The sequence below is a fragment of the Meriones unguiculatus genome, chromosome 9, assembly GCF_030254825.1.
Source record: "Meriones unguiculatus strain TT.TT164.6M chromosome 9, Bangor_MerUng_6.1, whole genome shotgun sequence".
NCBI lineage: Eukaryota > Metazoa > Chordata > Mammalia > Rodentia > Muridae > Meriones > Meriones unguiculatus.
In genome coordinates, this window is record NC_083357.1 from 57537764 (window position 1) to 57565402 (window position 27639).

A 27639-nucleotide genomic window follows, 5' to 3' on the forward strand; every position below is an offset into this window, starting at 1 on the left:
TTCTATCTCTGTGATAACACAACCTTTGCTACAATGAAGTGTGAGCTTTCTCGTCCTAGTTTCTTTAGGACTCTTATTGTGAAGAGATGTGGATTTTTATCTTTTTAAACATTAAGATTTATTTTTACCTATGTGTCTCTGTGTCTTTTACTTATGTCATGTGTATACACAGGTATCTGTGGAGACCAGAAAAAGGTGTCAGAATCCCTGGAGCCACAGTTACAGGTGGTTGTCAGTGCTATACTTGAACTTGGGTCCTCTGGAAGACCACTGTGTGCCCTTAACAGCTAAGTCATCTCTCTAGGTAGAAATGTTGAATTTTTACAAGATTTTTTTTTGTTTCAAAGAGATTATCTTTAATATGTATCTTTTGCTTATTATTTGAAAAATTCATATAGATAATACTGCATATATAATATTTAATATATTATACATTTCACCTATAATATTGCACATATGTAAAATTTCCTATATAATATTGCATATATAATTTTACAGTATATGATCATAACCACCACCAACTCCTGTAAGGACAGCACTCAGCACATCCCCCTCCTACTTCCGCTCCTTTCAGGGGGTGTATTTTGTTTTGCTTTGTAACACAGTGAGTTCAGTCAGTATCACTGGCTGGGACCTTGAGTGGTGGTGGTGGCTTGATCCTTTGCTCGTAACCACAGCTACAGCGAGTTCGAAAGTCAGGTCCCGTCATGTCAGGAAGATGGCGTCTCGCAGCACTCCCTGCCATCCTCCAGGTCCTTCCCCACACTCCCCGGAGTCTTGCCTGGATGGATATGGATGCCCCGTTTAGGGCTATGCACTCAGCAGTCGCTCACTCTCAGTCCTCCGACGGTTGCCCACTGCAGAGAGAAGCTTCTTTGGCCGAGGCTGACCGCAGCAGTGCCCTGTGTGAAAAAGCAGAGACATTGAGAAGGCAGTCTGGCAACATGTCAACGGAGCGCAACAACAGAACTTCTGGAGGAGTCACGTCGTCTTGGCTTTTTATGACTCTAATATTACTGAGTTGGGGATTTATGTGCCTGGTGTTATTTTCTTGCTCGGTTCATTTTTTTTTTTAAAAACAGCTGTATTATTTCAGTGGAAGTATTTGCTGTGTTTACATGGGACCTGGATGTGGCTGAGTTGAGTGTGTATCCCGGAAAGTAATTCCTCGGCCCAGGAACGGTGGGCACCGGGTGGAAGCTCTGTATTGTCCCCTGAGTGGGATGTTAATTGAGAGAACAACACAGTTGCTGGATACTCCCACTACCGCCGGGATTGTGCCAGTGCATTAATACACTAGCGAGGCAGAGGCAAGAGGGTTTGCAAGTCCAAGACCAGCCTGGTTTACATAATGAGTTCCAGGACAGTCTGAGCTACACAGAGAGATGCTGTCTCAAGAAGAAGAAACACAAAAAAGAAAGAAAAAGCAAAAAATCAGAAAAAGAAAAAGAGGGGCCCCAGGGATGGCTAATGATACAGGCTGCTCTTCAGAAGACCTGGGTTTGATTCCCAGGACCCATATGGTAGTTCACCACCGTCTGGAACTCTAGTTCCAGGTGTCTTAGTTACTTTCCCATTGCCGTGATAGACACCATGACTGAGCAACTTATAAAAGAAAATATTTAATTTGGGACTCATGGTTTTAGAGGGTTGAAGTCCATGACCAGCATGGCATCAGGCAGGCAGCCATGACACTAGTGCCGTAGCTGAGAGCTGGGATCTGATTCACAGGCAGGGGCAGAGAACTAACTGTTCAGAAAGGCATGAATCTTTTGACACTTCAAAGCCACCCCCCCCCCCCCAGTGACATATCACCTGCAGCAATGCCATCCCTCCTCATCCTTCTCAAACAGCTCCACCAACCTGAGCAAGTGTTCAAAAGCATGCACTTACTGGGGCCATTCTCATTTGCAGGGGATACCATACTCTTTCTGGCCTCCATAGGAATTGCATGCACATGGTACATAGACATACACACAGGCAAACACATACATAAAATGAAACAAATCTAAAAAATAATGTTAAAACATAAAAAGGAGGAAGTGTTAGGGGTGAAAGAGGAAAAGATGTAGTAATAAGAAAAGCATAAGAATGTACATGAAGTACTGAGAGGACCAGGCCCGACCACCCCCCGCCCCCTCATGCCCCTAAGTTATCAGTCCTAGGAATTAGGCCATGGGTCACCAATTCCAGGTGATCCATAAAAATCAAGAAACAGCCTGGAGATAAGCACAAAAATGGGAGATATCTTATTTCAGGATGGGGTATCTGTGCTGAGCAGCTTCATCTCTTGTAGTAAAACATTCAAGGTACGGGAGTGCAGCCCACCTCTCACCTGGACTCAAGCCAATGAGGAATTGACCCTTGTAACTTCCCTGGCACCCACCAATGAGGTTTTAGATCACCTATCCCTTGCTAGTTTCCTGTAAAAAGGCCTGTGTGCCTTTGTCTAGAGATAGCCATTTTGCAAAATGGTTTGACCCCTGCATGTAGGTTTTTGAGAAATAAAACACTCTTGCCAATTGCGTATGTGAGAGGTGGTCTCCGTGCAGCGCTTTCGGATTTAACATTGTGAGAACAGCATTAAAATATACGGGTAGAGGGTATAGCAAAGAATGACTTGCTTAGACCGGGGGAAGATGCATTCACAGCGTTCCTAAAGCCTTACTGAGCAGTACACAAGACAACAGCAAAAGCATCCCAAGACATGTGTGCAAATGTGGAAATAAAATGACCACAAAATAAGGGATTAAAAGAATACTTTCGGAGCAGATTGCTGGCGCAGCCGAGCAGAGCTGAAACGTCAAGTCCTCAGATCTCCTTGGCTCCAGCAGGCTTGCACAGTGCTGCTCCGGGGATGGGAGCTGTTACCTATAGCATCCCTGGAGTTGAGGCCATTGGGGAGGGGAGACTGCAAGTTCTTTCCTATTAGTTGTCTGGAATCCCCAGTGTCCCACTGGGCCTTCTCCAGTGCTGCAGGTGGGGCTTGTGGGAAGAGCAGCCCGCTCTCTCCAGAGCAGCTTTATCCAGCGAGAGCTGGATTGTAGTTGTGTCCTGCCATCCCCCACTCAGCCATCTGATTCTTGACAAAGGAGCCAAAAATATACATTGGAAAAGATCAACATCTTTAATAAATGAGGCTGAGGAAACTGCCTCACACAAAAGAGCTAAAATAGGTTCCCCTTGCCCTGTAAAAACAAACAAACAAACAAATTCAATACTTACCAAAGCCCTTATTGTAGGAACTGGGACTTTGGAATGCTGGAGGAAAGTTCAAGACCTGGGCACAGGCATGTTTGTGAAGGGAGCTCCAGTCGCTTCTGAAATAATCAGCACAAGAATTGACAGAGGGTAAGACACAGAATTTAAAAGCTTCTTGTAACAAAGAAAACAATTACAGATAGAAGTCAGACTACTGAATGGGAGGAAATCTTTGTATAAGAACTGGAAACATTAAATACCAAAAAAAGCATACAGTCCAGTCGTGAAGGGGCAAACAGTTCTCAAGGTGTTTTCTCAAGAAAACACCTGGGTGTGGCAGCACATACTTGTAGTTCCAAGACGGTCATCAGCTACTCTACAGCCATGAGGCAGCCTAGTCCACACGTTGGGCTCAACTGCAATCTAGGCTATGCAGTAAAAGCAGTAAAAGCCTCTTTCAAAAAAGGAAACAAACAAAACCCCCAAAGAATGGTGAGGAGGAGAAATTTCCACAATGAATTCATGAAAAACAAAACAGAACAAAAAAACAAACAACAGCAACAACAAAAAAACCTACTACCTTTATCCGCCAGAAAATTGCAAGTTAAAACTACATTGAAATTCCACCTCTTCCTAGTAAGGAAGGCTAAGATCAAGAAAACAGTGGGGCTGAGAGGTGTCTCAGCGGTGAAGTGTACCTACAGAAGACTTGGATTCATTTCCTAGTGCCCACATGGTGGCTCACAAGCATCTGTATCTCCAGTTCTAGATTTGACACCCTCTTAACTAATTAAGCCTGGAGCAGTGGTGTGTGCCTGCAATCCCAGCAGCCTGGGAGACAAACTGGATCTGGGAGGCAGATCTGTGAGTTGGAGGCCAGCCTGGTCTGCAAAGTGAGTCCAGGACAGCCAGGGCTACACAGAGAAACTGTCTTGAAAAAAAAAATAAAAAAGGATAAACAAAAATCCCCAAACCCAGCACCTGTTCAGCATGTACTAGGTTGAACCTGTAACACAAATACACAAAAGATACTGTTCTGCCTAGTTCATGAACCCCAAAAGACCAGGAATAAACAGACTCAGTTGTAAATACATGAGGTTCTTTTTATTGTAAATTACAAGCTGCAGCTTGGGCCCACACCCCCAACCGCCTAATCGGCGAGAGCTGAGCGCTCTGTGCTCAGGTTAGTTGGGTAATTTAAAGATTCTGGTCCCTCCCAGCATGCCCAAGGCAGGGGCGATTCCTGCCTGGCAAGCATCTATTGGTCAAAATGCTACATTTTGAATTGATTGGCTATAGGAAGATTCCCAGACCATTAATGACCTGGTGTCCCTCCATAGGGGGATGGGCCAGTTTCCTAGCAACTGTATCTCTAGTGGGTGGGGAAAAATGCAGTAAGGTGGTTCTTCCCCTCAGGGCATTCCTGGACTTCTCCACCCACCTAGTTCAGGCTTTAAATAATAGCTGCTAATTTTTAATCTTTTGGTCTCTCAATACAGGCAAAGAGGAACTTTTATGTTTCATGAGCTTGTTGGCCATTTGTATGTTTGCTTCATAGAAATGTCTTTAAGATCTTTGTTCTTTTTTTTTTTTTTTCTTTTTCTTTTTGGTTTTTCAAGACAGGGCCTCTTTGTGTAACAAGCCCTGGATGTCCTGGAACTCATGGAGATCTGCCTGCCTCTACCTCCTGGACGCCGCATTGTTTTTTTTTTTTTTTCTTCTAGCAAGACAACAAGTGGGTGCATCCATAATTTAGCAATGTATGTCTACAGTTTAAGAAATGTATTCTGGGCCAGACAGTGGTGCATGCCTGTAATCCCAGCACTCAGGGAGGCAGAGGCAGGAGGATCTATGTGAGTTCAAGGCCAGCCTGGTCTACAAATTGAGTTCAGGACAGCCAAGGATATACATAGAAACCCTGTCTCAAAAAACCAACTAACCAACCAACCAACCAAACATACAAACAAACAAAAGTAATTTGTTCCTAGGTATGGAAATACAAAACTATAACCTAGCATTAGGGAGGCTGAAATAAAAAGGGTTTGAGGTTACACAGTGAATTATAGGGCAGCCTTAGCTACATAGCACAAGCTTGTCTCAAAAACAAAACCAGTGGCTGAGGAGATGGCTCAGTTGATAAAGTGCTTACCACATAAGCCACCACACCCAGCCCCCTTAGTTCACTTTCAAATCGGATAAAAAGTGCTTTTTAAAAAATTAATATATTTTGGGATGTATGACATGCGTGTGCAAGCAGGGCTTGTGAGTGTGGGGTGCATGCGTGCTGAGGCGACTATGTGGAAGCCCGAGACCGTCCTTGGGTACCGGTCCTTGTTTTCCACCTTGTTTAAGGCAGAATCAATTTGTCATTTTTCTGCTACATGCACCAGGTTGGCTGCATGCATCAGGTTAGCTGTGTGCACGAGGTTAACTACGTGCACCAGGATATTTGCATGCACCGGGGTAGATGCATGCACCAGGTTAGCTTGTCGCTAAGTTTTCTGATATACTTCCATCTCTGCCTCTGTCTCACTGTAGGGCACTGGCAGGCTCGGTGTCTTGTGGAGGTCTGTACTCTGCTTCCAAAAGGACATCTTTTTGGTGTGTCCTCCAGAGAGGATAAACACTGTGTCCTCCAAAGGCAAAGGTAAAGAGGGCTGTAGAGACAGCTATTGGTTAAGCATCTACACGGAGTCTCACAACCTTCTGTAACTCGTGTTCTAGGGAATCTAATATCCTCTTCTGCCTCTTTGGGTAGCAGGCTCACACATGGTATACTTACCCACATGCAATCAAAGCACTCAGATAAACTCATATTGCCATTGCTCTTGGTTATCCATGGAACCCTGCTATTAAGGTCAAAGTCTGGTGTTTCCAGATAGCCTCTGAGCTCTGTAACGATGGACATGACGGTGGACTCCATTTCTTAGTGGGGTTCCCTCTTTGCTTGATCTGGGGAACCCCAGATCCCCTAAGGTGTGTCACATAGTCCTCAGGGAAGATTACAGGCCCAACGACCCTTTCCTGATAAGAACCTTGTTCAGCAAGTACCCGGGAATTTCTGGAGATACCCACCTATGCTAATAAGATGTCTTGGAATCTTGGTTTTCAACCAATGACCTTTAACTGTACCTGGAGATTATCACCCATAGGATAATTAAGTACTGCTCTCCCTTCTTATGATAGGGCTGTTCTGTAACATGCAAATAACTATCCCTGGCACCCCCTAGTCCCAGCAAATCAACCACATTCACCCTCCAAACTCCTAATTCATGAAAGAAAGCTCTCTCACTCCACTCCTCCACCATGGCTGCCTGAGACTCGCCATTTATTCTGGAGAAGGAAGGGCTCCTTGAAGAATCACTGCTGAATGCCCTCAGCTTCGCTGCTAATTAGGCAGTTGCCTGACCAGCCACCCTTGGGGGCGGAGGGGGGTGGGGAGCTTGACTTCCAGTCAGTCAGCCACACACTGCTGGCAGACCAGGAAGAGCGTAAGAGCCAGAGCTTGTGTATAACTACAATGAAACATTATCTTCTCAGTACAGCAGGGTGGCTGCACATCCAAACACAGGGTTTCAACAGTACGTACAAAACCTGTGCAAGCCCAAGCTAAAACAAATCCCAGCATGAAGAGGGTTGATTGGGCACACAATACCACCCCCAGCCATTTATTAGCTGCTGGGAGAGGCAAGGATAGTTTTCGCTAAGTATATAGCCCCTGGCAAGTTGACTACTCTCAGGGGAAGAGCACACATGCAAGAATATTTGGCCTGCACTAATTGGACTTGATGGGTAAAGAGTGAAAGAAAGAGGAAAGAAATGTAGGTGGATCGTGGAGGGGATTAGATCTGAGAAAGTTGGGGAAGGAGGGTGAATGTCATCAAAACGAGAGCAAAAATCTCAAAGAAGTAATGAAAAGTAAGGAATAAAAGTTAAGCCAGGTGTGATGCTGCCTTTTAGCATGGCACCACCATGTGGGCACTGGGGTCAAGCCGTGGTCCTCTGGAAGAGCTCCAAGTGCTCTTAGTCACTGAAACCATCTCTCCATTCCTCTGGCCTTGAACTCTTAAAGTAAAGGAGTGTGATGGCTCACACCTTTAATCTTAGCACTCAGGAGGCAGAGACAGGTAGATCTCTGAGTTTGAGGCCAGCCTGGTCTACACACACACACACACACACACACACACACACAGAGAGAGAGAGAGAGAGAGAGAGAGAGAGAGAGAGAGAGAGAGTTTCAGGACAGCCAGGGCTACACAGAAACCCTGTCTCATAAAATCCAAACTAAATAAAAATAAAAATAAAAGGCAAACAGCATGTTCAAGCCAGCCTGAGCCACATAGGGAGTTCCTGTCTCAAAATAAACAAGTAGGACTCTCTGTCAGTGCATAATGGGTAGTTTTAACAAAATGTAAGTTTAGAACTGTATATAGAACACTCAGGGGCCTGGAGTAACACAACCATGGTGGTACAAGAGGCCAAGGGAGTGGATGAGGTCTGAACAGATGGAGCCTTGAAGGATAGAAATAGCAACTGCTAACTGGCTAGGGCTGGATACAACAGCTTGAGTAAGACTTGGAAGTAAACATATATGCAAAGTGAGAATTTTTGAGTCAGCTATTTTGACATGATTTGACTTCCCACCAGCGTTTTGTTTTAACATCTCACTAATATATGCAACAATCAGTCCTGACCCCACTTCAGCCTGTGGCTGAGTCATTGCTGTCATCATCACATTGGGCTAATCAAAAAGGGACAGAGATAAGGTAGAGATATTTGGCATATATATGTGTGTGTGTGTATAACTTTAAAATGTTTCAATTGTATTTTAAATTATGTGTCCATTTGTGGTTTTGTGTGTAGGCCTACACATGAGTGAGGGCAGGAGCCTACAGAAACCACAAAAAGTTGCTAGATCCCCTGGAGCTGGAGTTACAGGCAGTTGTGAGCTACTATGTGGGTCCTGGGAATTGAACCCTGCTTCTTTGGAAGAACAGTCAATGCTCCTAACTACTGAGCCGTTTCTCCAGCAACCAAACAATTTTTAAGCGATTTTAGGTTCTACATTAATGCCACCTTCTTCAAGTTACCAGATGGTGATGTGCAGGGAGAGGGATGTGAGAGGTGACAGTGGAAGCTAGGTAGGAGCCAGATCACAAAAGGCAGTATCCCATTCTACAAGGGTTGGACTCGGTCTTTTGGATGAGAGGGAGGACCGAAGGGCTTTTAAGCATGGTCACGCTTATTTGGTGACACAAAAGCATAGGAACAGGTTCAGCATCTGTAGTGCTGCTGGAGAGAAAACGCTATAAAATGTGGCTGTGCTCGGCTATCAGAAATGGAGGTGGAGTGCGTAGCACTGAGCAGTGTGACTAAGTTGCAGCTCCGCTCAAGGCAAAAATCTCAGAAGAAGGGACTGGAGAGATGGCTCAGGAGTTAAGAGCACTTACTGCTCTTGCAGCAGACTAGGCTTTGATTCTCAGTGCCCACATGGTGGATTAAATGGTCTATAACTTTAGTGGTAGAACAGCCAGTGCCCTTTCCAGCCTCTGTGGGGCCAGACTGGCAGGCAGTATATGTAGGCAAAACCCACCCATACATGTATGGTTGTGAGCCTAGCCTTTAATGGCTGAGCCATCTCTCCAGCCCAACCCACCCATACCTATAAAATAAATCTTAAAAGGGGGTGGGGAGGTGGAGAGAGCTAGAGAGTGGTTAATAAAACTGGCTGCTCTTCCAGAGGACCCAGGTTCAATTTCCATCACCCAAATGGCAGCTCTCTACTGTCTATAACTCTAGTCCCAGGAGACCTGATGCCCTCTTCTGCTCTCTGTGGGCATTTCAGTCATGTGGTGCACTTTCAAACATGCCTACAAAATACTCATACACATAAAAACGTGTAGAATGGCTATTAACATTTAATATTGATTCTTATAATTATTAAGGTGGAAGTTACTCTTTAACCTGATATTATATAAGTAAAAGATAAAGAAACCTGTTAGATTTTTAATATGCCTTAAGCACTGTCGTTGGGCAGACTTTAACCCTCTAAGCTATTTTGCTATTTCAAGTTACTTGCATCCCAAGTTACTTGCCACTAAGTCATCCGTTTGGACTGGATCTGCTTCATCACTCTGTTCTCATGGCCACATGCTCATGCTCCATTCTCCCCATGGAGACTTCTTTCTCTCCAGCTTCCTCTCCTCCTGCTCTCTCTTCTGCTCCTTCTCTTTGCATGCATGAGGTCTCAGGACCCCAAGTCTGGGAACCTAAACTCCACCTACCTCTCTTCTGCCCAGTCACAGGCTTCAGCATCTTTATTAGCAAATTAGGGATAATTGGGGAACATTCCTTACATCACATGGATATAAGAGATGGTTCAACATTCATAACGACGCCCATGGCAGGGCAGTAACCAGATCTCAGAGCACTGAAAAACCAGTGCACAAAACTCTCCGCCAACAAAAAACAAATAAAAAATTTTAATTGAAAAACAAAACAAACCAAAACAAAGCAGCTTGAAGGAGGCAAAGGAGGAACGGCAGCAAAAGCAAGAGGAGAAATGCAGACATCTGAACGTGCTGTTTGTTCTTGCAGGCCTTTTGTATGTCTTCTTTAAATACAAGGATCTTGAGAATGTTGACATCTTTCTTATATCCTTTTAGGACATTCCGTCTCAAGGCAAGGCAGAATGATTTTTTTCCTTTGAGGTCTACCTAGCAAATTTTGGAAACATTTTTGGTTGTCACAGTAGTGGGGAGGCCGAGTAGGTTGGGGCCAGTGAGGATGCCAGGACAAAGGAGTCTTCCACAGTGGACACCCGCATGATCCAAATACCAATAATGTCAAAAGCAGAGACTCCGTCTTAGAAATACCAGCCACCTTTACAATTTTGCCCAGGGTCAGTCTTTCAGATTAAAGAGTATGGGAGTATCAACTAAAAAATATTGAACTGGGGCCTGGAGAGATGACTCAGCAGCTACGAGCATTTGTTACTCTTGCAGAGGACCTGGCTTCAGTTCTCACTTCCTACAATCATCCACACAGGAGTTCACAACCATCCATAATTCCAGTTCCTGGGGATATGAAGGCCTCTTCTGACCAAATCAGGCACCAGGCACACATGGTACCCATACATACACACAGGCAAAGCAGTCTCTCTTTCTCTCTCTCACACACACACCAGAGGCTGCTGATATGGTTCAGAGGTTGAGAGTGCCTGCTGCTCTTGCAGAGGACCTGAGGCACAGACAGTTGGATATATGTTTGAGAACAGCTTGGTCTACGTAGAGAGTTCCAGGCACACTTGTAATTCCAGCACCCAGAAGACAGAGACAGGAGGATCGCTGTGAATTTGAGGACAGCCTGGTCTTCCAATTAAGTTCTGCACCAGCCTAGGCAATGATATCCTTTCTTAAAAACTTTCTTTTTTGAAATAAAAATTAAACACTACTGAGAGACCAACAGAACTTGAGTGTTGAAAGAGAAGTGAAAATCCATCCAGTTCAGGCAGTGATTGTGAATTCTTGATTTAACAACCTGTCAACGCATGAGAAAGCGCGCTGTACAAACTCCAGCACAGCCATGTGTTAGGAGCCCAGTTTCAGAGCAGCTCCTCTCTGGAAATTGGTTCCGTGTCTTTCCTTTTTCAATTAATATTAGCTTCTCTCTAGTAAGAAACCATTGGTGTCCGTTTCACAGGTTAGGTTTACAAATGGACAGTTCCTCTTCATCATAATTTGAGATTTATAACAAGGTAAACTTGTTTCTCTTATGCCAATTTGCTTAGTATTCTTACTGGAGCTTAGAAGTGGGCACATTACATTATACACAGAAGGAAGCATAATTATGAAACTGCAAAACAAATTATACCTTGATGTAAGATTACTAAAGAAACTTTATTACTGACATACAGAAGTAAGGTAAGGGATGGACTAGAGAAAGAAGGGGAAAAACAGAACAGCAGATGATGTCTATCTATTGGGTATATTCTTTTTAACGTGTATTATTTTATATGTATATCATTATTTATTTATTTATTTATTTGAGATGAGGCTTCTCAGTGTAACAGCCTTGGCTGACCTGGAACCTGCTTAGTAGACCAGGATGGCCTCAAACTCACAGAGCTCTGCCTGCTTGTGCCTCCCAGTGCTGTCATTAAAGGCATGTGCCACCACACCTGGCTATTACTATTTTTTAAATGTGTTTTTCGTTGTTGTTTTTCCTCCAAGATTTATTATTTAAACAGTATTTTGCCTACATGTATGCCTGCAAGCAAGAAGAGGGCACCAGATTTCACTATAGATGGTTGTGAGCCACCATGTAATTGCTAAGAATTGAACTCAGGACCTTTTAGAAGAATAGCCAGTGCTCTTAACCACTGAGCCCTTTTGCTTCGTTTTGTTGTTTGAAGACAGAGTTTCTCTGTAAAGCCCTGGCTGCCCTGGAACTTGCTCTATAGACCAGGTTGGCCTCACACTCAGAGTTCCAAACTTAGCCTGCCTCTGCCTCCAGAGTGCTGGGATTAAAGGCGTGGGGCAACACTGCCCAGCCTCTATGTTATTAAATAGTGGGACAACAGAGAAAATGTTCCTCATAAATTATGTCAAGCAATGGCCGTATCTTGCCTAAGGCCTAGGAAATTACACCAGCAGGGCCTTTCCTCTCAATTATAAGGAGTAAACAGGTTAAACAGGTACCTGTGTACACTCTCCTGTTGGGTTTGAACATCTTAGGCTCCTGAGTACTGGGATTTCAGGCCTGTACTACCACACTTAGGTGTTTTAGTATAAGGATGAATTTAGGAGTTATGAGGGATGGGCAGTAAGAGAGCCAACTGAGAACAGTTCTGATTTTGTGTTAGTAACTTCTTTCTTTTTTTTTTTTTTCTCCAAGTTTTTCATTTACGTATATGTGTATGAGCCTGCCAGAGTACCATGTACCATGTGCGTGAAGTGACTGCAGAAAACAAAAGAGGGCATCAGCTCCCCTGGAATCAAAGTTACAGGCAGGTGTAAGCCACCTCGTGTGTACAGGCAACCAACCTAGATCCTCTTAAAGAGCAATGAACGCCCTTAATCCCCAGCAACTGGTTTTTAAACCATACTTGCTATATGAACACTGCTAATGAAAACAAAAAATAGTACCAACTGAAAACGCCTTCCCACTTTCAGAAACGGAGTCACTGCACAGCTGCCCTGCAGTCCAGCTAAGGGCAGTCTCCCAGTTTCCCGGTGACAGACCTCAATCACCTTTGCGGAGATCCCTTTGTGTTCACGGGCGCTATGGGACCACACCACCGCCATCCTGCTCAGCACATCAACTGGATGCGGAATCTGCAGTAGTTGGGCCAGCCCAGATAAAGGACATAGGTACAAAGCAACAGTAGGCAGGCCTAGACAAGAAAATGGCACCAGACACCACATGGGTGCTATCACTAAGAAGAGAATTCCAGGTCTGGGCACATGAATCAGGCCAAACACACGGCAGGTCTACTTCCCATTGCTCCTGGACATCGGAGTTTACTGATCTGGGTTCTCCTGGCCAGGAATATCTAAAAAACTGGAGGCCTAATGGGGTCTAGCGCCTCCTGCACCGCCTCTACTCCACTCCCTCCCCCCTCCCCGCCCCCAATCGAGGCCAGGTTTCCCGGATGCCCAATGACGCAAGCGATCGGGGGCGGGGATGGGGAAGTCTGGCGAGGCTTCACCAAGTGGAGAGGAGATTCTTCGCCCCCAACAATGCCACTTTCTAGTGCCATTTCTAGGAGGAAGACACGTTGTGAGACCTCAACCCCGGCAACAAGGGGCCAGGAGGTGGCAGCAGAGGACCCAGCCTGGGCCTTGAAACCTGAGCCAAAAAACAGGCCGAGGAACGGAAGAGAATTCACTTGGGAAATATCGTCAGTTGTATTCAGTCAGAATAAACGACTGAATTTCAAAGAAATGAGAGTACGATTAATCAGAACGGGTTTCTCCCCGCCCCAGCTCTCACTGGCCTAAGCTGCACAGGAAGCCACCTAACGTGAACTGTCTCTTCAATGGGTAGAAACCAAGAGAATAGGGGGGTCGTGACCTTTAAAAACTGACGTCAGCAGGAGCCTTGTCACAATCTCTTTTTGTTAAGTTCTTATTCAAATAAAACGGGTGACCTCCATAGAGGCTGCCAGATTGGTGCAGATTGGGACAGACGAAGCGGTCACTAGGAGGACGGTAGCGATGCAGAATGCTGTTCTAGAGCAGCCAGGGGCTCTGGCCAGTCAGTGTGGATGGGGCACTCAGGAGAAACGCAGAAGCCTCCGTGTTGGCTTGCAGCAGGCTAAAGGTAACGGACCGAGGAGGCGCACGGGAGGCAGTCGCCTGATTTATATGCTAATGAACCCTTCACTCCCATTCCCTTACCACCCCCACCCCTAGCTGACCATCAAAAAACTCTTCCGGTATTGCAAAATATCCCCAGCAGGCAAAATGACCCTTTCCTGGAAAGCGATGTCTAGAGGGGTAACTCATGTTTAATCCCTCCAACACTGCCAGATCTCACAAGAGCCACACTAACCATATTGTACATACCCAAACCAGAATTCTTCTAGTTTTTTTGTTTGTTTTTTTCAAGACGAGGTTTCCCTGGATGGCCCTGGCTGTCCTAGAACTAGCTCTGTAGACCAGGCTGGCCTTGAACTCACAGTGATCCTCCTGTGTGATTCCACCCAAATCTGCGCAATATATTCGCATAACAACAGAAACTGACATTTACATCTACAGAACTATAGGCTGAATCTGACCCTTGAATTTAAAAAAATCATTATTAATGTTTTAACCTCAGAGTGTCTTAAATTTCTGCCTTCTATTAAGAAGTGGAAACCACGGCACCAGGTCACGCTGCAAGGGCGAGAGTTGGTGGAGTGCAGACATTCGCACGGAGGTCCCGCCAGTCCTGTTCCCTCTCACACCCTATCTGCCTCACTCACTCACACCATGAACTGCCTTCTTAAACTATTTTCGACCCCCTCAAATGCCTCATTATTTTAATTTTCCTTGTGTGACTCTTACAGTTCAGCAAGTTAAACAGAAATAAGATGATAAATAAAAGAAATAATGGCTATGTGACAAAGTATAATTCAGACTGAGTTCATGTGCCCAAGTAACAGAAATCAAAACCTAAGTTTCCTGACACCCAGTCTTGTGTTTCTCCCACTAAGAATTTCACATGGAAGTTCACTGAACTAAAGTAGAAATGGTCATAACCACTAACGGACAAACTCCAGCTTCTGAGCGATTCAAGATTCAACGCAAATTCCTAACTTTTCCCTCAAGTTATTTCTGCCTCCTCTCATCTTCCACATTATCTGTCCCATGAAATGGGGTGCAGCTTTATGACTTAATTTGAGCAATGAATTGTTATATAAGTTAATATGTATCCGATTGGGGAAGAGCGTTGCAGAATTTAGGAACAATTCTTCATGCTTATTTCACATTGTTGGGGGGTGCAACAAACTTCACGGTGACATGGTAGGGTAAGGCTTGGGCAGGCATGGTGGCACATGCCTTTAATTCCAGCACTCACAAGCAGGTGGAACAAAAGTAAGTTCAAGGCCAGCCTGGTCTACAAGGCAAGTTCCAGGCAGCCAAAGTGAGACCCTGTCTTTAAGAAAAGTAAAAAAGTGCGCCTCAGCATCTTAGGGATCTTAATAATCCACAGCGAGCAAAGTCCCTTGCCAGTTACTCTGGACACGAAGTAATGAGAAATAAAATCAGCGGTTTTGGCCCTGAGCATTCAGCATTGTTAAGAGACCCACCGGCCAGGTCCCAGATCCAGAACACAATATCCAGGCTTCTGATCACAACAGTAAAAGCTGAGAGGCAGCAAACTGCTGATTTCCCCCTATAGTTTCTCTGGTCACTACGTTCTGACTTTGAAGAAAAATGTTCTTTTCTCAGAGCCCTTCACACACGAGCCCTTCACTGTTCCTGCAGTTTGATTGGGGGAGAGAAGAAATGGAGGAGGCCCAGATTGCGTTCTCTCCATTCCAGAGCCTGATCCCAGAACTGTCTCCACCCACTAATACTCACACGTAACTTTGTCATAGGGCGACTATTACCACTCCCAAGGTGTCACAAACAGAAAGGATCTGCAGCTGGCGCCACTGCAATGTCAGGGCAAGCCAGCCAGGCTGCGCTCTAGCCTCACTGGTACCTGGGCTTGCCTGAGCCCGGAGAAAAGCGGCATTCTCTAGGGGAAAGAAGCCTTCTCAAGTGGGAACAAAAATGATGTGAGGCGAACACACATCCCGGGCACTATGTGAATTTGGGGTGAGTTCTCTTAGGCCTAGTCAATTTCTACTTTCCAGCAGCTCCTAAGCTGCCCCCTGGTGTGATCGGGATCCACCGTTTTCCTGGGCTTTCCCCCAAACCACCCGCGCCTGTCATCTTTGTACACTTGCAGAGGTCATAAATGCTGTGGGCTCAGTGAAAGCAGAGCTCCAGCGACGGTACCGCTGCAGGGATCAAAGGCCCGCCGGGGGCGGCCGCGAGACTGAGCCTGCGCAGTCCTGCTCCCGCCTAGGAAAGGGTGGCGGCCACGCGGGCTCGGTCCACCAGCGTGCTCGCTGGAGGCGGGAAAGTCTTAGGTCGGTACCCCACGCCTGCCCAGCCAGCCTGTTCTCTCCAGCGCCCGGCCCGGGGGGAGGGGGCGAGGAGGGCCGGCGCCTCTGACTCATCATCTCCAACCCCCTTCTCGCGCGCGCTCCAAGTCTCAGGACTTTGAACCTGGGCGCCCGCGCGAGGGGCGCGGCGGCGGCACCTGGGGCAGCGCGGCTGGGCCAGGCGCCGGCCCCCGGCCTTTGCCAGTGTCGGCAACTGCAGGCACGACGGCTGGAGACCCCCAGCCGGCTGCGGTTGCCTGGCCGCGGTGGCGGCGCCCCGAGGCGCGGCGGCCTTCCCGGCTCCTCCCCGCACGCGGGGCCAGTGGTCGCGTCCGAGGAAACTCGGCTAGGCCCTGCTCCCGGCGCCTCGCGTCACTCAGCAGATGCACAGCGCCCCCGCCGCCGAGGGAAGGCTCTTTATTTTCCAGTAGGTCACGGGGTAGCGGGGCATCTTGGGATTTGTAGTCTCTGGTAAATTAGGCAGGACCCGGATCCAAGGGAGACCTGGAGCACAACCGACGCGGATTCTGGGTTGGCCGGTGCAGCAACCCGGCTCGGAGTGGATGGGATTGTGAAAGGTGAACAGACGAAACAAAAACAAAACAAAACAAAACAGTGAGATGAGGCAGATGGGAAGCTGGATGGAGAGGCAGGGAGGAAGAAGGCGAAGAATGCGAGGAGGAAGCAGCTTGACGAGGAGTGAGGTGAGGGAAGTCACTAGTCCAGACATTATCTTCCTCTAGTAGGAAAGAGAAGAGAAACGGGCCTGGTTTGAGGGGAAAGTAAGGGCACTCCTCCGGGCTTCATGCACTTTTTGGGGGAGTCCAGTTGTAGTCCAAGGGAGGGCCATGATGCAGAAGTGGCTGAGAATGCCCCCCTTGGCGTAGGAAGACAGTGGCACCTGTCTTGCCCACTCACTCATCTGTTCTACTTCCTGTGCTAGCCACCACGGGACTGTTCTCCAAACCAGAAACCTCCTCCACCTCAGGGAGGCCCTGAAAACAGATGGGAGCAAAGCATAGGGTCAAGAAAGAACCCCAGGTAGGAGGGAAACCCCTCTCAGTTTTTCCAGTCTTTCCAATAATACGTTTTCAGCAGCTTCTTAATGTTTACGCACGTGTGTAGTCCCAGTCGTTAGATACCCAATCCCTTCCCAACCATCGTGAGGGATTCCAGAAAGCCAATCAGTTTCAACTCTTCCTTTCCCTGCTGCCCCACTATTTGCCCTTCAGTGGCACAGACTAGGACAGCCAGAAGAAAAATTAGCTGGAAGCTAGACGCCTCATGTTTTCCTCCCCGCACGCCCTACCTCCTGTAGCTCCTGGTAGTGCAGACTTGATTTCTTGAAGCATCCCGGCTTCCTCTGGCTCAGCAAGAACAGGGCGTATGTTGAGACCAGCACTGCCGCTAGGGTGAAGGCCTCAGCGCTGAGCTCTAGCACCAGCAACCCTGTCAACTGCAGGTAGCAGGGTGAGGATGCGTTCGTGGGCACAGTCCCTGTTTTCTTCTGCCCTTTCTCCTCCCTGGAACCTTTGTCCTTCTTCACCAGTACCTGGGAGGGGTCAGTCGAGGCAGGCCCCAAGGCTGTCTTCATCACCTCTGTCACCACCACAATGAATCCCAAGAGCAGGTTGAGTGTGTTGGATATCATCATGGCCCGCACCTACCGGTGAGCCAGCTCAGCCCTGACCAGCCCGAGGGACTCATTCCAAGCTCACACTCCTCCTACAGCCTAGCTGAAAACAAAGCTCAGACGCAGGACTGGTGGTGTAGGCCTGTAATCCATGACACTTGGGAGGCTGAGGCAGGAGGATCAAAAGTTCAAGGCCTGACTGGGCTATAGAAGACCATCCTGAGTAACTTATTGGGGGGAAATCTGGGGTTGTAGGTGAGGGGTAGTGTTTGCCTATTGCACACACACCAAAGGAACAAACAAAAGTAACAAAATTCTGCTCCTGTTTCCGTACTTTCAAACAGGATCATTAAGCCCTCTAACATTCTCACTTTCTTGCTTCAGTCAGTGACAAACAGCTTGAGAGGATAAATGGCTTTTTGGGTTGAGGTGTGTGTGTGTGTGTGTGTGTGTGTGTGTGTGTGAGAGAGAGAGAGAGAGAGAGAGAGAGAGAGAGAGAAGTGGGAGGCCAGGCCTGTATTCCCTTCTCTCACCTTCCAGATACGAGGTGCTCTTCGCAGCTCGAGGGTGATAAGCCCAGTGAGGAGACCCTAAATGGCGAGACGGGCAAATTGTAAACTCTAGTTTTGTCAGAGAGGGGTCCCTGGGACATTCCTCTCATCGTCCCTCATGGTGAGACTTACCGAGGCTCCAGGCCAAAGTGGCATTGCTGTGGCCATGTGACAAGCCGACTTCAAGCACGCAAGGGAGATAGTAAAGGGTACCATGGCTATTGCCAGCCACAGTTGGCTCACCTGGAGGCCAGAGAGAGGTAGTTAGAGGGGCCTACCAGAGATTCTCTCTTCTCTTCACACTGTTTTCACCTTTTAGATGTCAGTAATTGGGATAAATGCAAGTCGGAGGAAAGTAGTCATCCTAGGACAGTTAAAAGAGTGAAAAATCAGATGCCATTTTCCCCCTCTGCCTAACTTTATAGTTTACATACCTTTGTGTTTTCCCCAGAGGTGGAGGCAAGCTAGTTGGAAATGGGTTTTGCTTTGTTAATTTCTGCCTTTCTTCTTCCCACCCCAACCCCAGCTCAGTTCCCGGCACATGGTACAGGCACACTGAACACGGGTGGGACTGAACTGCATACAGTTAGCCAAAACCTGGAGGGGGGGCGGCAACCCGGCCTCACCGCCAGCACCAGCAGGTGTCCGCTCTGCCTGCGTCTTGCCCAGTGCTGCAGCTTTTCCAGGCGAACGCTGGGTCTCTCCTGTCTTGGCTGATGACCATTTTGATCCATTGTTCCCTTGACTAAGCACGTTGCTTCCTGGATTGGAAAAATTCATTATGGGACCTTTCAGGAAACGGGAAAACACAACATCTCTTTCATTTACCCCTCTGCTCACCCCCACTAAAGAGCTGAGACCCAGAATTTTACACCTACCTAGTCTGAAGCAGCCACTGCAATGGGTTGGAACTCAGCCGGGACACAGTACCCCTTAGGGGCCTGCTAGCTCAGAGCAGACAATCTTTTCCTGGCACATAGTCTGTCATCGCTGAGGTGTGGTGGGGCAAAGGTCAATATGAGGACCTAAAGATACAGGGAGTGGCCTTACGTAGACAACAGCCTAGTTCACTCCACAAGCTACCGGGCTTGCCTCAGTATTTCCACTTCCTGTTGCCCTATATTTCTGCCCATCTTCAGGGTTCACTTACTTCATCCCCATGGACAAAATCACCCTGGACCTCAATCTCCCCTAATTTCCATTCGGTCTTTGTTCTGTGGCTCCCTCCTCAAATTACTTGTTCTGCCCCTAGTGAGATTCTGTGTTACTATGTTTCTGCTCGGATTGCTCCACCAGAACCCTGTTTCCAGACCAGTTTGCATTCCTCTGGCTTTTCTGGGCAGTGTCTTCCTCCTCTTCTTCTAAGGGTGGCACAAATGTTCAGTCTTGAAAAGGATACTATAATCAACAGTGTTTTTGAGAGAAAAGGGTCCCTGGGGTGGAATCTCCGTTCTGTTGCTTTCCCAGTTTGGTGACCTTGGCTACATTATGATGGACATTATTTTACCTGCCTGAGTTCTGCTTTATTGCCAGATAAACAGAACTAGCTAACAACAATGTGTCCCTGAAGGGTGCCTGATTCCATTCTGAGTGGAGCACCATTAATGGCGCTGAGAAAGGTGTATGGACAGATGTGCTCCCTGTCCACTGACCACAGGGCTGACTCAGAAGCTGAGGTGAGAACATTTATTTCCACACTTAAGAAAGAGAACCAGCCTGCCCGAATGTATACTTTACAGGTCAAATACAGGATAGCACCTGAGGTCTGGAGATGAGGCCCCCTGTACTTGTGCCCCTGAGTCTGGCTGACCTCGAGTTGTTTAATCTGTTTCCTTCTCTATAAAGGGAAATTAACAATATCAGTCTCAAGGGGTTGCCTTGAGCACGAAGAGAAAATGCCTGCGAATTAGCTTGACCCAGCACATACCACACGACGAGGTGGCTATTATTATTTATAACCACCAAAAATTAACGAAACGGAGCCAGAAGGTCCCTGGGAGTTTGGGGCCCAGGAGAAAGGGAAGAAAAGTGGCTTTCCTCACGAGCCACTTCTGCCCTACTCACTGCTGAGCCAACATCATTGGAGCACTGTATCCTCGCTGATTTTCTGGGCACGGGGAATTGCAGTTTAAAGGGAACCAGACGGCTGTTGGTGCCCGGTTCCTCTCTTTTCAATCACTAAGCGAGAGTTGACTTTATTTAATGGCAAGGTTTGAGATGTAGGCCTTGGGATGAGAGTCTCATCCCCGGTCAGTGGAAGGAGAGACCTCGGGCCTCCTTTTTCTTACCTGTAAATGGGAGGATTACTGGAAAGATCTCATGCTGCTTAATACTTGAACAAGCATCGAGTAAATATTGACTAAATCTGAGTATGCCACTTAGGAGTGTGCAGCTACCGTTTGGGCTATAATCGCGTCGGGAGAAAGTATCACATCCCCCCTCCGCTCTGCATCCCCCCTAGTGTTGAGCACAGCGCCGGGTGCTTGGTAAGCACTCAGTAAATATTGTCGTATTGAAGAGCCATTAAAGCGTCCCAAAGAATGGAAAAATAGAATTCGTGAAGCAGGAGCGAGAAGTGTTTATCAAGAACGGCAAAGGCGGAAGAGTAACTTTAATAATGTTTCTTGTACGGCAGACATTAACTATCTCTATAATCGCCCCTCCTCCTCTCCCAAAAGAGAGACAAATTGTAAGGGAGAGGCTTTGAGATAAAACCCCAGGAAGAACTTCCCGAGCCTGTGCATGTTGGGGCAGAAGCAGCGGCAGAGCCAACTCCTTCCCTGGTATGTCCGGGTCTAGGGTGGGAGGGGCAGCCTGCTTGGAGGCTGGGGGAAGGACAAGATGACCTTTCACAATCTCCTCCAGTCCCCTCGAGGAACGGTCTGCGCGCCCCACCCCCGCCCCCTCCTCCTCGCGCGACGCCCCCGGACCCCAAAGGCCCGCACCCCCTGGCGGCCGACTCTCGCCGCTCCGGGGGGTCCCCCGGCCCCGGAGCCCGAGCGCGCAGCCCGCCGCGCCGCCCCCCGCATGCTAATGGCCGGGCCGCCTCCCGCCGCACACAATGCGGGCCGGGCCGGGGGCGGAGGGCCGGGGAGGGGCGGGGGCCGGGCCGGGGGCGGGGGGGCCGGGGCCCGGCGCATCTCCCCCGGCCCCACGTAACGCTGACGCCCGCGCCGCCGGCCCGCCGCCGCCGCCGCCCGCCCGCGCCGCCGCCCGCCGGGGCTCGTGAGTAGCCGCTCCCCCCGCGCCCCCCCGCCGCCGCCCTCCCCGCCCCTCCCGGAGGGGGCGCGCGCGGAGCAGGTGCAGGGGGCGGGGGCGGGGGAGGGGCGCCGCGCGGCCCCGGCAAACTTCGCCCGCAGCTTCGGGGGGCGGGGTGGGGGCGGCGGGGCCGGCGTGAGAGTTGGGGGGGGGCCCGGGGGAGGGGGCCAGGTGGGGGAGCCGGGAGCCCCGCACGGAGGGGAGGGCCGTGGCGCGGGGCGGGGGCGCGCGGCTTTGTAGGGGCCGTGAGGCCGGGCGCCGCGGCCTGGGGCGCAAGGGGCCTGGGGGTGCGTGGTGGGAGGGCGGGGAGCGTAGTGGAGGTGCGCCCCCAGTCTAGGTGCAGCCGGGGGGGTGGGGTAGAGGAAGGAGCCCTAACTCTCGGAGACCGGGCAGTGCACGGGTGGGGGGGGAGGGGAGAGGATGGGGGTGCTTCTCTGTGTCCCAAACAAAGTGTCACAAAGAGCTCGGCCCGCGGCAGCCGCGGAGGCGGCTGTAACTCTGCTTTTGTTCTCCTGGCCCGGGGTAGCTGAGCTCTGGCCTCCCTATCTCCCAACCCTGCCCCCATCATCCTCCTGGATTATTTTCCGCGGGTGGGGTGTGGGGTGTGCTGGTGGAGTCCCTTGTATGAGATCACAGGTCGAGCCCTGCTCGCCTCCCAGTTTTCGGGAGGGGTATTTTCCCAGGGGGTCTGCCACCCACCCCCCGGCCTGAGAACTGAGCCTCGTACAGGCACTTCACACTGACTTTAAGGGCCAGCTCTAGTTAAAGGGACTTAAAGCTGTATATATGTCTTCCTTACCCCCAATCCCCAGGCGCTCAGAACTTTCAGAATCGGGGTCAAGTTAGGACATGCTAGAACATGGGTCCAGGGTGAGATTGTGTGTGTGCGTGGGGAGGGGCTGTACCTTCCTCTCACCTCTTTATAGTTATTTGGGAGCCAGTAACTGGAATATCTCCCCCCACCCCCGGCCTTTTCCAAGAGCTCACTCTTAAAAGGTGTCCAGGTTCCGTGTAGTGTGGATTTGCAGCAGTTTTCAGAGCAGTGATGTTCAGAGAGCCATGGAGAGAGCATAAAAGTGAATTGTGTATGTGTTCTCCAGGTGGTCTCGGCTCTGGGCTGTTTAATAAGCCCCTTTCCATTTAATCTCACCTAGCGCTGTGGCTCATATTCCTTAGCTGGTTTAGGAGAGGGGAGATTGCCAACAGGGGGAAAAATCATGTGTTAGGGATGACCAGAGGCAGAGGCCTAATTACTGCTAGGCCCCAGAGACCCTGATCCTTTGCTACTGAACACTTGACCTTAAAATTTTTCAAATCACAAGGTTTGGGGTGGGGAGGGGCAGCCTTCTTGGTCCTTTATTTAGCTGATTCTTTTTTAACTCTTTTCACCATCTATCCATCCCCAGTAAGATGTGGTGGTCCGTCCCCTCCTGCACCAGCTCTCCTAGCATGTAAAAGTAATTGGCCTGTTGCTTTGGAAATATTTCTAATTTGTAACGATGGCCCTGCATCCCTGCAAAATACAAACAGGAGCAAGATAACCCCTGATTCCCACTGGGTGTGGAAAGTAGGTCAGTGCCATTCTCTGGCCAAGGCTCAGGGGTGGTGTTTAAGCCTTGAGTATAGAAAAATGTGAGGACTGTCCACAGACAATACATGTCTGACTTAGGTTCCAAACCAGGTCACAGACTCAGTCTCTGTTGGTACCCTCCCCTATTGAGAGCAATTTATGAGATCTGGTGCCTGAGACCTGGTTTGATGTGGTGATGACGGAAGCCATCTTGACAGGGCCTAGGAGGTCTCCGTGGATTTTACTGATTTTAGGCCACCTTCTGGGAAACTTCCCCTGAGGAGAAATTCATCTTCCGTTTGTGCTGCCTTATGTGTCACTGCTTTCCATCCTGGAAACTGCTGCATGCAAAAGTGTGGGATTTATTCTTGTCTAGGGGAGGAAGCCATGCCTTGTTTCTCCTCTTTTTGCCTCAGATATTAGGCCATTTTTCTGTGAGACATTTTGCTTGGTATTTTAGAGGCCCTAGAATCTTCTCAGAATCAGAATATGTGCCCATAGGTTAGTCAGCTATGACCATGCAGTATTCACACACACACACACACACACACACACCCCTCCCAGCCATCTGCTTCCTCTGAATATACCAGATTGGCTGTACACCAGGATGTTCCGGGAATCCCCAGGAAAGCAACAGAATGTGATGGACTCAAATACGATGCCTCAGTAACTCATTCCAGGATGTACAAACTGTAACTGTTATGACATTCTGTATAGCTAATTAAAAAATGTCTAGGTGTATGTATTTTGTATGACATCCAAAAGGCCAGAGTAACTCCTCTGATAGATGACCCCCATTGTTTCTCAGATAGGCTTCCATATTCCAAATAGGATTTAAAAAAAAAAAAAATTCCTAATCCACTAGTTTCTGTGTCCTCTCTGGTTCTAAAATGGCCAGTGTGGCCTCTCTAGCACTTCCTAGCCCTATCTGTGGTACTGAGGTAGCCAAAGTGTGACCTCTGCTAGCCCACTGCACTCTCCATGGTACTGAAGGAATGGCCATTTGTTTTAACATCTTTTGGGTGACTTATAACCACACAACTTTCCAGTTGGCAGGGACCGTAAATGTAAATTTAGCGCAGCTCATTTCACAGAGGCTAAGTGACTCACTGAAGGCTGTAAGGGTGAGGCTTGCAGTAAACAGCCTTGCACACCTTGGTTGTGCTCTAACTCAGCCTTTCTCAGGTCCCAGGGAAGGGTTTATTTGGAGGACCCGGAGGGCAAGAATGGCTGGCCTGAATTTGGACCCACAGAAACAACATCTTACCTGACAGTGGTTGTCTAGTGATGCTCTGGCAGGCCATTTTGTTAGTTCACCTGTTAATGTGCTCCTAAGTGAGGTTCTGCCTGTGACAGGTGTTTGCCCCTTTCCAGAGTCTTGGCACATTCACTAAATATTGAAAATTAAGCTTTGGACGTCCAGTCTTTTCTTTGCTGATAAGCAGGGCTACTGCGTGTCCCAGTTCTTTTTGATTAAACATTTGTAAGTAAAGTAATGCTGGAGTCCTCTTCTTTCTCAGCAACCCATTTCAGTTTCATAATTCTCATTGTAAGGAAGTTTATTATCAAATGTTATGTCTGAGGTTAAAGGAAAAGAAGGCCAGGCCCAAGTTCATCTGCCCTGAACAAGATACAATTCTATATGCAAGGAGGAGGGTAGATTGGATGACTTCTGGTCATCTGCTAAAGCCTAAATTCCATGGCCTTGTCTGCAGTTAAATATCAGGAAATCCTCCCACCACCATCCTCTTCCTCAGCTCTCTTCTTCCCAGCCCTGTGCAGCACTTGTCAGGCTAGGAATTTTAGATGGAGAATTTTAACCCCTTCCTGCTCAGAGCATGTGTGGATCCCCTATCTGTGCAGATGGCAAGGCCCCGCCCCCCGTCCCTCACTCCAGCCTCTTGAGCTCAGAGCCAGTGTAATCCTCCTCTTGTGTGAGGAAGCCTCTCCCCTGCGGAGAGGAGGAAAGCCTGCTTCGGAACAGCTCTGGACAAAGGGGCTGAGATGCCCCATCAAACCACAGCCTCCAAGGTTTGAAACGGGGTGAAACCTAAATGGGATTTGCAGTTTTTAAACCCCTTCCTTAGGCTGGTAGTGCCCCTTAACTTCCACGCCTCCCCCAACTCTCTTCATTTCCCTCTGTAGCTGGCTCTCCCTTCATGCCCCTCCCCCTCTGTCTCCAGACTCTGCTGCTGGGAGGTGTTTCTCTCCCATGCATGAATGAGTCTCTGTAATGAATGGAAATGAATGGATCAGGAATCCAGAGAGGGGGAGGGGGAGGAGGAAAGACCAGAAGACTGGATGCCGGCAGAAGCAAGGAGGGGAACCTGGAGGGATTTTGGCTGGCTGGCCCTGGCTCTGAAAGGAGCTGGTACCACTTGAGTAACAGGAGTATGGCTAGCCCTCCACATTTGTTTATCCAGTGGCACAGCCCAAGGCGAGTGGAAAGAGGGGTGTACTCTGATGGCCTCGTGTGTGTGTGTGTGTGTGTGTGTGTGTGTGTGTGTGTGTAGTGATGGTGGTTCTGAACTAGGTGTTTAAAACATCAGTGGAAGGAAGTCTGTCACATCAAGGGGCGCAAGTTTTGAGGAGAACAAATAGAGAGCTCGTGGTACCTCAAGGTCCAGGCAGGAAGAAGGGATGGGTTTTTAAGAATACAGGCTGCTAAGTGGGGTGATTTTACTGCTGAAAGCCAGGGCTCATCTGTCCTCCAATCAATCTGTCTTGTTTTAGCACCTCCGCACCTGTTGCCTTCATTAGCAGCTTTTCTTCCTCCTCCTTCCAATCCTCAGAACCAAAGAATGTGAAGGGGGTCCATGGAGGTGAGTGAAGTTCAGCCCTTGACCTGCAAGTACCTTCAACGGGTGCTCCCTCTCCTGCCTACTTTTTTTTTTTCCACTTCCTACTGTAGTAACACGTGTTATTAACTTGGCCCCAGCATCTAACTTCCACCCGTCCCACAACCTCTGGAGGTGAGAGGCACCGGTGTAGTCAGGTCAGGCCCCAGCCCACGGACACATTCTTCTTTCTGTTCTTCGTGCCCCAGATGCCTTTGCGTTTTCTACAGATGGGCCTTTTCCACTTCTCTATGTGCGTCTTTCCCCATAGGGCTCACGTCCCCGCATCCTGGTCGGCCCCCTGGAGCCTTCCCCACCAACCTTCGACGGCGAGCTGGATCTGCAGCGCTACTCCAACGGGCCAGGCGTGAGCGCCGGGTCACCTGGGATGGGAGCAGTGGGCTGGTCTGAGACAGGCGGACGGCGCTTCCCTTGTCCCGTGTGCGGAAAGCGCTTCCGATTCAATTCCATCCTGGCTTTGCACCTGCGAGCCCATCCGGGAGCCCAAGCCTTCCAGTGCCCACATTGCGGCCACCGTGCAGCCCAGCGTGCTCTGCTGCGCTCGCATCTCCGAACGCACCAGCCTGAGCGTCCACGCAGCCCTGCTGCACGGCTGTTGCTGGAGTTGGAGGAACGCGCCTTGCTACGGGAAGCCCGACTAGGGAGAGCCAGAAGCTCAGGAGGCATGCAGTCCAGCCCTGCGGCAGAGGGCCTGGCACGCCCTCAGGTTCCCTCCTCATCTGCCTTCCGTTGCCCTTTCTGCAAAGGCAAGTTTCGCACCTCAGCGGAGCGGGAACGCCACCTGCATATCCTGCACAGGCCCTGGAAGTGCAGCTTGTGTAGTTTTGGCTCCAGCCAGGAGGAGGAGTTGCTGCACCACAGTCTGACGGCCCACGGGGCTCCCGAGCACCCCCTGGCGGCTGCTTCTACGCCTGAACTCCAGCCTCCACCCCAGCCAGAACCCAGATCTGCCCTTGAGCCTGAGCCTGAGCCTGAGCCTAGGCCAGAGCCTGAGCGTGAGGCGAACCCTGCCCCGACTCCTGCACCTCCGGAGGAGCCCCCTGCGCCACCTGAGTTCCGTTGCCAGGTGTGCGGCCAGAGTTTTACACAGTCCTGGTTTCTCAAGGGTCACATGCGCAAGCACAAGGCCTCCTTTGATCATGCATGCCCTGTGTGTGGCCGCTGCTTCAAGGAGCCCTGGTTCCTTAAGAACCACATGAAGGTGCACACCAGCAAGCTGGGTCCTTTGCGTACCCCAGGGCCTGCCTCTGCGCCTGCCAGAGCCCCGCAACCTCCTGACCTGAGCCTGCTGGCTTACGAGCCGCTGGGCCCTGCGCTCCTCCTGGCCCCAGCTCCCAGCCCTGCTGAGCGCCGAGAGCCCCCGAGCCTCTTAGGCTACTTGAGTGTACGAGCCGGGGAAGTACGGCCCAACGGTGAGGGCGCCGAGTCTGGAGGTGGACGAAGCTATGGAGGATACCGCCCGCTGCCTTCAGCCCCTCCCAACCGGGCTCGGCGACACCGCACAGAGGAACCAGAGGAGGAAGAGGAGGTGGGGGAGGCAGAAGAGGAGAGCTGGGCCCGAGGCAGGTCGCTGGGCTCTCTGACTTCCCTGCACCCCCACCCAGGTGAGGGGTCAGGACAGTCTGCACCTGCCGTGGGGGCCCAGGCGAGATCGACGGCCACCCAAGGTATGTACGCGCTGTCTTCTCTCCGGTTGCCTGCATTTCGTTCTCGGTGTTTTGTCCAACACTCCTGTAGCTTCGTTTTCAGAAGACCCGTCTTTAATTTCCCCTGGGCTAGTTACTGGCCTCCCTGCCCCCATTTTCCCCCCACAGGTAGCTTTGTGACTTCCTAAGGTTATTAACTCTTTAACAAACCTCTGTCCCCCTGAAACCTCCTTCCTCTTAGGCCCAGAGGGATGGTGGGTGTATTGGGTGCCTGGCCGGGGC

General features: G+C 49.5%; 2 protein-coding genes across 11 annotated transcripts in view; one reads left to right on the forward strand and one right to left on the reverse strand.

The window, feature by feature from the left end:
* Nucleotides 1-19725, reverse strand: Tmem253 (transmembrane protein 253). Of its 5 annotated transcripts, XM_060391253.1 has the most exons (8): nucleotides 18904-19675; nucleotides 18652-18786; nucleotides 18158-18268; nucleotides 18008-18064; nucleotides 17394-17504; nucleotides 17151-17297; nucleotides 3226-3320; nucleotides 7-902 (listed from the first exon to the last, which is right to left on the reverse strand). In XM_060391253.1, the coding sequence occupies exons 2-7, from the start codon at nucleotides 18757-18759 to the stop codon at nucleotides 3234-3236; spliced, it is 621 nt and encodes a 206-aa protein (XP_060247236.1). In that variant the 5' UTR covers nucleotides 18760-18786; nucleotides 18904-19675; the 3' UTR covers nucleotides 7-902; nucleotides 3226-3233. The 5 variants fall into 5 exon arrangements, with proteins under 5 accessions (XP_021507948.1, XP_021507949.1, XP_060247236.1 ...); XM_021652274.2 differs by having other exon boundaries at nucleotides 2-902; nucleotides 17151-17504; nucleotides 18904-19723; XM_021652278.2 differs by lacking the exons at nucleotides 7-902; nucleotides 3226-3320 and adding an exon at nucleotides 16226-16836 and having other exon boundaries at nucleotides 18904-19028.
* Znf219 (zinc finger protein 219) overlaps nucleotides 15297-27639 on the forward strand; it is a 13808-nt gene continuing 1465 nt past the window's right edge. The window contains exons 1-3 of one of the 6 annotated variants that reach the window (XM_021652266.2): nucleotides 15297-15509; nucleotides 25587-25675; nucleotides 25962-27378. In XM_021652266.2, coding sequence (XP_021507941.1) covers nucleotides 25670-25675; nucleotides 25962-27378 — 1423 coding nt within the window. In that variant the 5' untranslated portion in view covers nucleotides 15297-15509; nucleotides 25587-25669. Of the gene's footprint in view, nucleotides 15510-20152; nucleotides 20809-20877; nucleotides 20906-20983; nucleotides 21251-22861; nucleotides 24885-25586; nucleotides 25676-25961; nucleotides 27379-27639 lie in introns of those variants that run through there. The other 5 variants (XM_021652268.2, XM_021652271.2, XM_021652269.2 and 2 more) reach the window with 5 other exon arrangements.

Bases quoted from the DNA above. Each gene is read 5' to 3' on its own strand.
- Tmem253 (XM_021652273.2), bottom strand. From the start codon at position 18,759: ATGGATCAAAATGGTCATCAGCCAAGACAGGAGAGACCCAGCGTTCGC. The intron at 18,065-18,157 runs GTAAGTCTCACC...CTCGCCATTTAG, and splicing joins CACTTTGGCCTGGAGCCTCG to GGTCTCCTCACTGGGCTTAT. The intron at 17,505-18,007 runs GTGAGAGAAGGG...GCTCACCGGTAG, and splicing joins GAGCACCTCGTATCTGGAAG to GTGCGGGCCATGATGATATC.